The 12176-nt window shown below is 42.8% G+C and overlaps 1 protein-coding gene and 1 non-coding gene across 2 annotated transcripts; both read left to right on the top strand.

Moving 5' to 3' along the window:
- Nucleotides 1-4172: 4172 nt before the first annotated feature.
- Nucleotides 4173-9612, top strand: RPS3A (ribosomal protein S3A). The gene is made up of 6 exons (XM_040556665.1): nucleotides 4173-6073; nucleotides 6417-6520; nucleotides 7648-7835; nucleotides 7989-8197; nucleotides 8769-8878; nucleotides 9450-9612. The coding sequence occupies exons 1-6, from the start codon at nucleotides 6012-6014 to the stop codon at nucleotides 9569-9571; spliced, it is 795 nt and encodes a 264-aa protein (XP_040412599.1). The 5' UTR covers nucleotides 4173-6011; the 3' UTR covers nucleotides 9572-9612.
- Nucleotides 9128-9198, top strand: LOC121070279. The gene has a single exon (XR_005819985.1). It is a non-coding gene; the product is annotated as a small nucleolar RNA SNORD73 (small nucleolar RNA).
- Nucleotides 9613-12176: the final 2564 nt, after the last annotated feature.

The raw sequence follows: 12176 nt of genomic DNA, 5'->3' as shown, positions 1-12176 counted from the left end.
GGAGGTGAGCTGTGCTAACGGTAGCTTTTTCTCTGTAATTTATGTGTTATGCCACAGTGTTTTGCTACAGTGGGATTCAAAATATTTAAAGTATTTTTAATTAATGAGGGCCTGCAAAGGAAGAAAGCTGTATTCATGCAAGGGAGTTGGGAAAACACAGAGGTTCTGGTGTGACCACCACGATTCCAAGGAGCTAAGGAAAATATTGTCAAATGAGGCATAAGGCTGTTTACAACCAGACCTAGGCACTGGTATAAATACTTATAGCTAGCTAAATAAATGTAATTGAAGCAAAAACATAGGCAGAACATAAAATAAGCTATAGCAGCGCTATAAAAATATATATATTCACCAAGAGTAAACACTGATGGCAAAGTGTTCAGTACCTGATATGTTCTGCCTAAATTACACCTGAACTGATAACTACTGCTATTACAGCTAACCAGATGAAATTTAGGCTTGATTAATCTATTCATGAATAACTGCTTGTTGTAGACAAAAGTAAAAAGAGCTATACAGAGCAAACCCGAATATTTTTCCTACACGGGAGGGTTTTATGTATATTAATCTAAGTGAATTTGCCACGGAAGCAAGACCTCAGGCTCTACCATACTCTGCAGAGATGCAGAGTTGTTTCTGCCTTTTTTTTATTATTTTATTTTTATTATTATTATTGCTATGCCAATTATTTCTGGCATAGCAAGAAATATGCTTATCTTGTCAATGAAACTCACCAACCTGGAAGTGCCAGAACACTTGTATGAGTTATATGAGAATGGGAGAGGGGAATTTAAAACAAGCAGCTTGTGCTTTGTGCTGCTAGTAAGGCAGAAGCAAAGGGAAATCTGGAAACAGTGTGTATTATGTATGCTTCATAACAGCTAAAATAAAAGGGAAGATTGCCTTTTTACATCTAGTCAGAATAATCTTCCTGGTTTCGATACTAAGTAAAATGCCGATAATTTCTTCCTCAATCATGAGTACATAAATAAGTTATGTAAGAATACTTTGCTATGCAGTATATTCATAAATATTACATCTTAGGAAAAAAATCTCAGTTACAGAAAGCAACAAAATCTAGCTAGGTCTCTGGAGTTTTCCCTTTATTAAACTAAAACAGGCATCTTGCTTGGATTCTTAAAAAGAATTTCTGTTCCAAAGTTGAACATGTTTAAGTAAGTTGGCTGCATAGGTCAGAAAGAAGGGCCCAACACAACAGTTAGATTTTTAGAGTAGCTCTTTGGGTTTTAACCTGGTGGGTTAAGAAGTATATGTTTTTTAAAAAAAGCATGGTTTCTGTTGATTACTTAATAACCAGATGTATGGTCTGTACATACATATATATATTTTTAAAAAAAGGATTCTATAGAAGAGTCTGGCTTTGCTGTTTTTTTTGTTGTTGTTGTTGTTGGTGGTGTTTTTTTCTTTAAAAGAGGCACTGTAAGATGAAACTCCTTAGGAATATATTTCTAAAGAAATCTTTGCATCTACCAAGAAGAAAGTGTTATTAAAAGGATGATCACTTGAGCAGGATTAATAGAATTCCATTTTGTTCAGACTGGACACCTGAAAGGACAATACTGAACAAGACTTGCATGTTCCTTTTTTTAAGAAAGTCATATCCTGAAGCGTTGACTGAGCTGCATGCTATTAGTTCTCTGAGACTTTAAAGGTGCCCTTTATTTCATCTGCATCGTGTGACAGGGATAGCAACTTCTTTCTTCTAGCCTGTGGAAAGATGCTTGGGACTGATTTAATTTAGGAAAGCTGAGAACAGGCAAGTTTCTGATAATTAAATACTTCTAAAACTAGAAGGAAAGGGTACAACAGAATCCCTTCATGTTGAGGAATGTGATTGCAAAGGCCAGTAATAAGGGATGGTAGAGATGAAATCCCAAACCTGTTAAGCAGTTTCAAGGGAAATGGAGAAAGCTGGAGTAGAAAACAGGAAATGTTAATTCCTCTAGGTTTCCAAAGATTTACAGGGAGCAATGTAAAACGTCCCAGCTTCTGAATTATGAAAGTGCATCTATTCCTAGGTGGGGGTTGCAGTCCCTTACGTTAGGAGGCAAATACTCCCTTTGCCCACAAAGCCCTCCTGTTACAAGTAGGACGCTGTCATTAAAGCGAGAGCTTCTCTTCACATTACAAGCTGGCAGCAGCTAGTTTCCTAAAGAAAGCAACTTTCTCGTGGTGCTACCAATAAAATAATTTGCAGTAAAAGACTGCAAACAATCTTGAATCTCACTTGCCTAGTGTTTTCTTACAGGTAATCTATACTGCTGTTTGTAATTTAGTCAAAGTAAGTTGTGTTTTCCTTTGTTGTTGTTTGTTTAACCTGTAGAGTTATCAAACTGTTTCAGCAGAAAGGATGCCATTTTCTTTAGCTTATTTTTGCCTTTTTTCCCTTTCTTCCACTTTTATGTCTGAGCTCTTCATTGCAGCCTGACCAGAGAATAGAAATGTTACTTGATATTTCCTAGAAATGATATTTGGAGAAATTATGTTCTTGCTCTGCTTTAAAAAAGGAAAAAAAAAAAAAAAAAAAAGGGAAAAAAACAGGAAAAAAACACCTTTGGAGCATTGCTTAACTGCAAATGTACATAGGGGGTTGTGGGATGCTATGTTGTATTTGTGTAGCCAGCTATAGCTGTAAAAAAAAGAAAATGAGGGGAAAACGCTACATAAAGCAGACAGAACTCTGCAAAACAATGTGTGGGGTTATTCACAAAAAACAAACCAACAAAAAACCTTAAATTCCTTAAGGACAAAGGATTTCAAGGGGAAATCTTGTAGAGCTTGACTGATTTGTTGTTGTTGGGTGGTGTGGTTTGTTTTTTTGTGTGTTTTTTTTTTTCCTGTTACCTAGCGCAACACAATAGCAACAGAGTAAAGAGTGGCCCTCTGCGTTGACTATTTCAGTTGTGAAGGATGCTTAAAGGGAAAAAAGAAGTCTCTTAACGACAAGGCTTGATTTAATGAACTGTTCTCTGATATCTATATTTAGAAAGCTTTGCCCTTTTTAAGAACTAGAGCAAGCCAACCCCATTGAATTGAATTATCACAGCCAACAGGGAAGTGACAGTAAAAGAAATAAAAACCAGCCGGTCCTTCATCTCAACTACAGAATTGTAGGTGAAGTTGTACAGCTTGGTACAAGTTAAGAAGGAAAGAGAGAAAGGGAAATTCCCTTTTCATTGTGGAAAAAAAGGTAGGAAAGAAGGGTGAAAATGCTTCTTGATGACATAGTTTGGAGTTGATAGATAATCTGCTCCATTTTGGTGATCTGTCTAAAATTGTGTTGGGGTATAAAATCAAGACCCAAAAGAAGCTTCCTGTTTGGCACAGTTTAGAGTCACAGAAGGAGTTAGGACGCAAGGAGCTTTGGAGGCCATCTAGCCTGATCCCTGCTCAAAACAGGGCTAGCTTCCAAGTTGGATCAAGGTTAAATGGACACTTCCTCCTAAAGAAAATGTGTAAAGAGAAGAAAAAAAACTGTAAACATCTTAGCTGCTCTGACTGCTAGAGGCTTTTGAAGTATTTGCTTACCTTTTCAATTGTCTGTTTGAAATACTGGGCGAAAGCATCAGGCTGAAGTGCCAGGACAACTGACCTGATCCAGTGTGACCTTCTTTCTAGTGGGCTTCCTACTGTGTTTGTTAGGCTCCCCTGATTTTGCTTTTTTTGTTGTTGTTGTTTCTGCCTCACGGATCACCTCTCCTTTACAGCTGATTCCAAACTCATTTGGAGGGAAGTACCAAGGCAATAAAATTGCTGATCTTTGTGTGTATGGGAGTCTTTGAGTGGAGAAAGCCTTCAGCTGCTGGGCAGGGCGGAAAAAAAAGAAGGGCAATTACTGACAGGTGAACAGATTATATGTGGTATCTCCTTTCCTAGGAAACCTCAAAAGCTGTCCTCTGGAGATGCATAATTTCCAGAACTAGAAGAGGTGTTTTATTTGTGCAGGTGAGATTCTGCAGTTAACTCAAAACAGGGAATCCTAATTAACAATGTGCCAACAACGCAGGAAAATTGGAAAGAGTCTCTTGCAGTCCTACAGCTTGGAGAAGGAGGCTTCACCTTCTCATGTTGGGCGTCCTTTTCCCTGACATTCAGGAGAAAAACCTGAAGTGTTTTGTTGTTGTTTTTTCATTTTTCTCTTTTTTTCCTTGAAGCCTGATTACCTAAGAGGTAGTAAGCAGGAGGTCTGCTTTTGTCTGATTAAGCTCTCTGTCTGATAGTGTGAGCTGCTGATGGAATCCAGTTGCTGTAGGCATGCCGATGAAATTCCAGGCTAGCATGAAAGAAATTGATGAAGTAATCAGAACTGTGCCTGCTGCTCTGGTTTCATTTGTAAAACATAACAGATGGCTTTTGTGTGGCTGACAACTACCCCTTCGCAAGCGCAAGATTTTTATTACCCTGGACATGTTGTAACTCACGACTCCTAACAGATTCAGAAGCCCCAGCCTCAGAGCAGTGCTGCCAGCGAGCAGCTGTAGCACTGCAGAGGGACGGAGCTGGGATCCTCCACCATAAGCAAGGCAGAGCTCGTGCCTCTGTCTGGGGACAGCAGTTGCCTGACGGCCGGGTGGTTCAATCTGCGATCTGCTGAGCACCTGTGCCCCACATGCAGGCACTTGGTGTGGGACCGAGCCCATGCTGCAGCTGGTGCTACCACATACTCTGGCACCCCGATGGAAGGTGGGCTTCCCATCACGTAACAGGGCGTACTTCTCTTGTGTCCTCAGCATGTGGCTCCAGTTGATGAGTGAAAGAATGTGAAAGCAGGAAGAGGGAAGTCAAGTAATTAGAGAGCTGCGCTCACAGTGCTTTAAGCTGGTCCTCAGACATCTCTCATGTAATGCAAACTACTAAGAAACCAGCCAGAAGATCTCATAGTATTAGTTATTGTGCTTGCAAAATGATTTCCAGAGTCTGGGGTGTTGGGATCACATGATGTGTACGCTTCATTATCTTCTAGGTTGGATTTCTTACAAGCTTTGCTAGACTTATAAAGAATAAATGTCTCTGAACGAAGTATGTAGAATACATATGGCAGTATTTGCCCTTGCCTGTGAGAGGCATGACACAATACCCTGGAATGTATGAGCTGCAATTTAAGTTGATTATTCATGATGAAGCTGGAGGGGGCCAGCGTGATTATCCAACGTGACCTCCTGCGTAACTCAAACCACCAGACTTCTCTGAATGACCTCCCACTTGAGCCAAAGCATGCCAACGGGGAAAGTACCTAGAGCAATTTACAACTCCTGTGGGGCAGGAGGGGAGGGGGAACTAACACTCTCTAAACGGTTCCAAAGTCTAATCGCGCTTGCTGTTTGAAAACGTATGCCTTACTTCTAATCAGCCCTCGTGAACGCTTGGTTTATAGTTGCAGGACTTCATGCAGTCACAGATAAGACAGCCTTTTATAATTGCGTGTTCCTTCCTCCTTACAGACACAGTTTTATTTTCTCTTTGTAAGGCCGGGCAGGTTGTGCTCACTGGATTTTTTTTGATGAGGTCGTTCTTCTGCCTGTAGAACTTCTCAGGGGCTTTTCCATCCTCGTTTACCGACACCCGCCCTCTGCCACATGCAGTGACCCGCAGAAGCAGCCCCAGCGGCGCGCACACGGGTAGCTCAGCACCGCGCCAGCACCCGCACTGACCCCAATCCTGCTCTGGGCCAAAGTGGTTTTGGGGCCGTGGTGGCAGGGGGTGGGCATCAGCGCTTCGTGTGCGCGGGGTCAGCGCTTGACGTGGCTGTTTGTTGTGCGTATATTTATTTATGTGTCTGTGTGTTTATTTGCCCGCGGGGCTGGGACCACCGCCGTGACAGACAAGGCGCGGCCCTCCCCTGCGCTAGGGGGCACGGCCGCCATCTTCCCGCCCCGCCGGCCGGGCCTCCGTTCTCGCGAGGGCGCGGCCGCCGCGGCTCTCGCGGGAGCCTGGCTCTCGTAAAGTCTCGCGCGAGCGGCGGCCGGCCTTTCCGCGGGCGGGCCGGCACGATGGCGGTGGGCAAGAACAAGCGGCTCACCAAGGGCGGCAAGAAGGGCGCCAAGAAGAAAGTGTAAGGCCGCGGGGGGCGCAGGGCGGCGCGGCACGGCGGCGGGGGCGCGGCCGAGACGGGATGCGGGGCGGATGGCGGCGGATGGCGGCGGGCGGCTGCCGTCATGGCGGGCCCGGGCCTGGGCCTCGCCTGTGCGCGGGGGGGGGGCGGTGGCGCCGTGTGCTCGGCTGCCCCCGTGTCCCGGCCTCCCCGGCTGGGGCTGGGGCTGCCTGAGCGGCCCCTCGGGTGTCTGCGGGGTTTGCGCCTCCTCTTCAGGAGGCGTAAGGGGAGAGGGGGTTCTTCTTTCGGCCGGGTTTAATCCGGGAGAAATAGCGACGGCTTCTTCTGCTTTGTTTAAATGAAGGGTGGATCCTTTCTCCAAAAAGGACTGGTACGATGTCAAGGCACCAGCGATGTTTAATATCAGAAACATCGGGAAGACGCTTGTCACCAGGACTCAAGGAACTAGTGAGTACGGGGGCTTTGCGCAGCACAAGCACATGCATTATGTGATCCATGTGGTAGATGCAAACGAGGCACCATCAAAGAACTGCTGACAAGCAATTTTTGCTTGTAACAATTATAAATTTGGAATTAAAAAAAAAAAGGGGGGGTGAGGGAGTTAACTCTAAGTTACAGGCCTTGTTTCTATAAGAGTACCAAACTGTGGATATGCTACAGAAAGACAAGGCTAAAGTTTTTGATGGGCTGCTGCTGTGACCGGATGAATTTGAGGAAAGTTAAGAGTGAATCCTTCTGAATGTCAGGAGGAGAGATGTGGAGACAGTGTTGCGCAGGACCTTGTTTGTAACAGGGTCATAAAGACCATCACCTTAGGAGGGGCTGAAATTCAAAGCCTTTAGGTAAGAGATCTTTGTTGAGAGCTAGAGTTACAAACTTAATAGCGGCTTATGTAGAATGGGTGAAGTTTCATTTGTTTTGTTATTTCTAATCTGATCTACGCACCTGAGGAATAGGGAGCCTCTGTTAGGAATGCAGAGAGCTTTGGATAGAAATAACAGTATTTTTGGAAGGTTAGCTGTGTAGAATGGCTAAAGAGTTACTTTATGCTCTCCTGCTTGCACTGTGAGTTACGAACGTAATCGTTACGTTAAGCTGCGTAATGTGAAACTAGTAAAATAAGGGTTACTGTAAACCAAGGATGAGCCTGCTGATGTTAAAATGGTTAATTAGTAGAGGCAGAGGTGTGAAACAACCTGACTGTGCTCAATACCTGTTACTGATTTATTTCTCATAAGTACACGTGGCTTTTTGTTTCATTACTGTATTTTAAAATACTTTGTAGCCCCTCCCACTTAAAAAAAAAAAAAAATGTACACACATACTGGAATTTACAGTATAGCAGTGTTTGTGTTCATCATCGGGTGTAACTTACTTAAAAATTCCTCAGTTTAACAACTGACGGTAGTTGGTTGAGTTAATTTGCTCTTATTCAAGATGCATTTAAACTTCAAAGCTATGAAGCTAGCGGCATCACCTACTCCTAGAAAAGACCAGATGGAAGTTCAGTGTCTGATTTGAACGATATTTCTCTAACATTAATAAAAGGTGTATCGTTTTGTTCCCTAATACAGAAATTGCCTCTGATGGACTGAAGGGTCGTGTATTTGAAGTGAGTCTGGCTGATCTGCAGAACGACGAGGTCGCCTTCCGTAAATTTAAACTGATAACTGAGGACGTGCAGGGCAAAAATTGTCTGACCAACTTCCATGGAATGGACCTCACCCGGGATAAAATGTGTTCCATGGTCAAAAAATGGCAGGTGCGTGAAGAACGAGCTCTGCGTGGTTGCTGTCCTCTTTAGGAAGAGGAGGTAGCTACCGGTGGGTTTTAAAGATGTCTTTGAAATGGTACCAGCAGGTGTAAATAGACCTGGTGGAGATGGTGCTTGACTTTTTTTTTTCCTCCTCTCCAGACAATGATCGAAGCCCATGTTGACGTCAAAACTACCGATGGTTACCTGCTGCGCCTCTTCTGCGTGGGTTTTACGAAGAAGCGCAATAACCAAATCCGCAAGACCTCTTACGCCCAGCACCAGCAGGTCCGGCAGATTCGCAAGAAGATGATGGAAATCATGACCCGAGAGGTCCAAACCAACGACCTGAAAGAAGTTGTCAACAAGCTGTAAGCTCTGATGGTTTTTCTCCCTTGCCTACAGTACAGATAGTTGTTTGGTAGTTACTGAGCGCTGAGGGCTGGTGCTTCCCTGACTGACTGGCAGGGATCGGGTGAGGTGTGTCTCTGGCACTGAAAACCTGAGCTGCTGTTTGCTTTGAACGCTGTCTCTGTATCGTTTCTGTCAGCCATCATGTTTGCGTAAATGTAAAATCAGGCCCTCCAGAGATTTTTGGTTCATGTTCCTAAAGACTGAAATGGTAATTCTGATCACTTGAGGTTGTCAATGCTCTGGTTTCTTCCAGTGACATTTTCCAAAATAGTTTGCTGCCTGAAGTTAGGTTGCAGGCTTGGTCTCTACATGGCCATGCTTGCTCTGTATCTCTGCTGACATTGCAAGGAAGATAACATCTTGTAATCTAAGCACGCTTACCCAAATTGCTTGAGAGTGAAGGTAGTATAGATGCAAACTCCTGTCAAATGTTATGTATTCTTAGATTTATTTATTGTGCATGTTGCTGATGAGGAAGCAGGCACAGTTTTAATACTGTATCACTGCTCTGCTCTCTTGACTTGCCAGGATCCCAGACAGCATTGGCAAAGACATAGAGAAGGCGTGCCAGTCCATCTACCCTCTTCACGATGTCTATGTCCGCAAAGTCAAGATGCTGAAGAAGCCCAAGTTCGAATGTAAGTCAGTTACTGCTCACGTCCTGAGCTTTAAGAGGGGGAGGTGGGAAAACACGTGAATATGCATTTGCTTTGGGAAAAAGATATTAAAGCAGCATTGAAGATTACGTAGGTGTAGTAGTGAAGGCTTGGCCTTCTAGTCAGACATCTAGCTTTCAGGCCTGGAAGCCAAGCAGTGGTTATTCAACAGAGTTCAGAGCTTTTTGGAGTTCTTGCCTGAAACTGGTTGCTTAAAGGCTTTGCCTTGGGAATGAATGATGACAAAATGTTTCGGTCCCAGATGACACGGAATGATTTTAATTTTCCCATTTTCTGACATTCCCATGAAGTGTAGTAGGTTCTTAGAACTGTAAGAACATACATAACTGTACCTTACTCCATTGCTGGCTTTTATTTTATGTCTGACTGTCAGTTAATTCAGCATCATCTCTTTGCATGCAGTTTCTGGAATGGAGTTGATCCTATGTTAAATGTTCTGGTGGTTTAATTTGTGTGCAGTGAGCAGTTAGGTAACTTCAGACTGCTTGAAACACGGGTGTATCTCACTGTTGACAATCCCTCTTCCTTGTAGTGGGCAAGCTGATGGAACTGCATGGTGAAGGCGGTGGTGCTGGAAAGCCTTCTGGGGATGAGGCAGGTGCTAAAGTAGAACGAGCTGATGGATATGAGCCGCCTGTGCAAGAGTCCGTCTAAAACTACAAATTGACCAAAAATAAAAGTTTTATTATACGGAATAAGTGTTTGGTTGCCTGTATTGCTGCTAGACAATATTGGTACTGGGCGCGGATTGTTTTTATTAATGAGGTAAACGTCTATTGCCTTGGTTTAAAAAGGAAGAAGTGATTGTTTTGGAGATCTGTTTTTCAAGACTGGTGTTGCAAGATAGGTGGAAGAAGGCGGTTTGTCCTTTTTGAAAGGTGCTAATTGAAAATGCAATGCTAACGTTTCTGCCAATTGTTTTTTTTCCCAATAATTTTGGTTCTCACTGAAGAAATTCTTGTGGATGTGTCTAGAAGTCGTAACTTCTGTTTCATAGTATCGTATTATAAAGGGAGTCCTCTGGGTTTACTAGTAGACTTGAGAATGATGTATCTGTTTAAACTTCTGGTGATAATTTATTTGGTATGATCTCTTATGGGGTAGATTACTTCTCTGATACTGAAAGTGTTAATCTTTAAGTTGACATTTTGATTATGGAAGCAGTGTTAGAACTGTGAGCAGTGTAGACATGAAAAATATGCTTGAGAGTAGGGTTGCGTGTAGCTTACCTTCAGTCAGAACTGAGAGGTTACTAATCCCATTTGAGAAACCTGTGGAACTTGGGGATGGGGGGTATTTCTACTGTAAAAAGGCAATGGTCTGTTTCTTAAAATAAAGCACTTAAATTACTCAGCAGGCCATTTAAGAGTACTTGCACTGAATTTTGTATTTTTGAAATGCAGGTGAGTGCTTGAGTTTGATACTCTCACAAGTCTGAATACAAGTTTGTGATAGGAAGAATTAGGCCTTTTATTTCCTGTCTTCTGTTTAAAAGTATGTTAATGTGGCACTTGGGATGTTTTATTCTGAGGTACGTGGCGTTAAACAAGACACGATTTTTTTTTTTTATAATGGTAGAACACCTTAGGTTGCAATTAGAAAGCTTTCAGTAAAGAGGCTTGCTGATTAACAATCTTATGGCTTTCAAGGACTGGTGTGATTGAGTGTCTTGATCATGTGGGGTTTCCTGCTTAGGTCTAAGATGCGCTTGTCAGGGACTAAGCGCTCTAAATGCTGTTGCAGGAAGGCTCCCAGCCCAGGATTGGGTAGGCAGTAAACACAGGCTCTGAGGGGATTTTTGTTTTCCTTACTATGGAGCTCGTGTAGACTGCTGCAGAGGTGCCCAGTTAAAGCCAGTGAGTAAGTACAAGAAAATGCTTTTTAGCTTTATCCTGAAGATTATAAAAGAAAGTTAAAATAGTTTTCTTGGACTCAAAGGTAGGTGCTGGAGAAACTTGGCATATGATGCGATTCTTCAAAGCTTAATGGGTGTACAGATCTCTTGTTGAAATGGATGCGATAGGGTGTTCAGTTCTGCCTCCCGTTTCTGTTCCTACTCCTGTGAGTTCCCAGCTGTCCACCATGCCAAGTAACCGGCATTGCCACCTGTATATTATTACGTGGGGAACTCAGGTCTGAGGAATTTTACTAACAGTAATAATTTAAATAAAGGAGTATGGCATCTGCAATATTTGCATATTAATACACAAAATCTTAATAACTAGAGGGATTACAGTCTATGACTTAATACTTGGATAACTTACCTGTCTAGGTTGGCCAGTCCAGGCATACTTGTTCTTTTTCCAGTTTTGTAGCAGAAGGGTAGTGAGTTCTCAAAACTGACACTGAAACAGGACAAAGGGCGAGTGCTGCTTTTGATCTTTCCTCTGTTTTGCTTTTCTGTACTGTTGAAGATGCATCTTAAAATAGTGTTTGTTGTCAGCTGAGTTTTGTAAGGTTTGGTGTAGTGCTTCAGGGAGGCAGGCATAATTCTCCAAGAGTCCGAGGTAGTGATTGATATTGTGAAGACATAAATTGGAACCAGTTCCTCTTCACTTATCCAGTAAAACTACAAACTTTTCACTGGAGTGAAAAACAAACCATGATTCGGAGTACATATTGCAAGGCTGGAAATCCTTGAACCTACAATTGTTTTAGTGCAGACGTGTACGTGTATGTGCGTATATTCAAGCCCTGCATTAGGGTAAGATCTGTCAGAGCTTTTCAGTAATGAAAGTGTGTTTTTATTTCACCTGCTTAATTCCACCAAACAAATCCTCAGGGACTGAACTGGCCTGTACTCATCTATAATAGGAGACTTAGAAAGCCTACATAGTGTTTCTGCTTGTGAAAAATGTCTTTTATCATGTTACATTGTCCTTTAGCTGTTGGAGGAGGGCTACTGCACAAGGATCTTAGGAAAGAACAAAAACTTGCTTTTTCAGTTTTTCAAAAAACATTGTTTTGCATGTTTTTCTTTTTTTCTGTAGCATTAACGTATAGGGTCTCTGGGTAAATGTATGCTTTGAAATAACTTCAAATGTAGAAAAGTAAGCAGAAAGGGAACTCTTCTGCATCTACTGTATTCTCTGTACAAAAAGTCAGCTGAAAACTCCTGGCGTGTGAACAGCAGCAATCAGCAGAGCATACCAAGCACACACACAGAATTAATTGCTGATCAGCTGAGGCTCAGTCTCTGTCACTGTCACAAGAGGTCTTGTCACAGAGCATCGCCATCTTGTGTGATACCCTGTGAGGC

The sequence above is a fragment of the Cygnus olor genome, chromosome 4 (assembly GCF_009769625.2).
Source record: "Cygnus olor isolate bCygOlo1 chromosome 4, bCygOlo1.pri.v2, whole genome shotgun sequence".
Lineage (NCBI taxonomy): Eukaryota > Metazoa > Chordata > Aves > Anseriformes > Anatidae > Cygnus > Cygnus olor.
This window is presented reverse-complemented; position numbering and strand designations above follow the sequence as displayed.

What these genes read in the sequence shown, in the direction of transcription:
- RPS3A (XM_040556665.1), top strand. Translation starts at nt 6,012, where the DNA reads ATGGCGGTGGGCAAGAACAAGCGGCTCACCAAGGGCGGCAAGAAGGGC. An exon ending in CACCAGGACTCAAGGAACTA is followed by an intron (nt 6,521 to 7,647) that starts GTGAGTACGGGG and finishes TCCCTAATACAG; the next exon opens with AAATTGCCTCTGATGGACTG. An exon ending in CCATGGTCAAAAAATGGCAG is followed by an intron (nt 7,836 to 7,988) that starts GTGCGTGAAGAA and finishes CCTCCTCTCCAG; the next exon opens with ACAATGATCGAAGCCCATGT.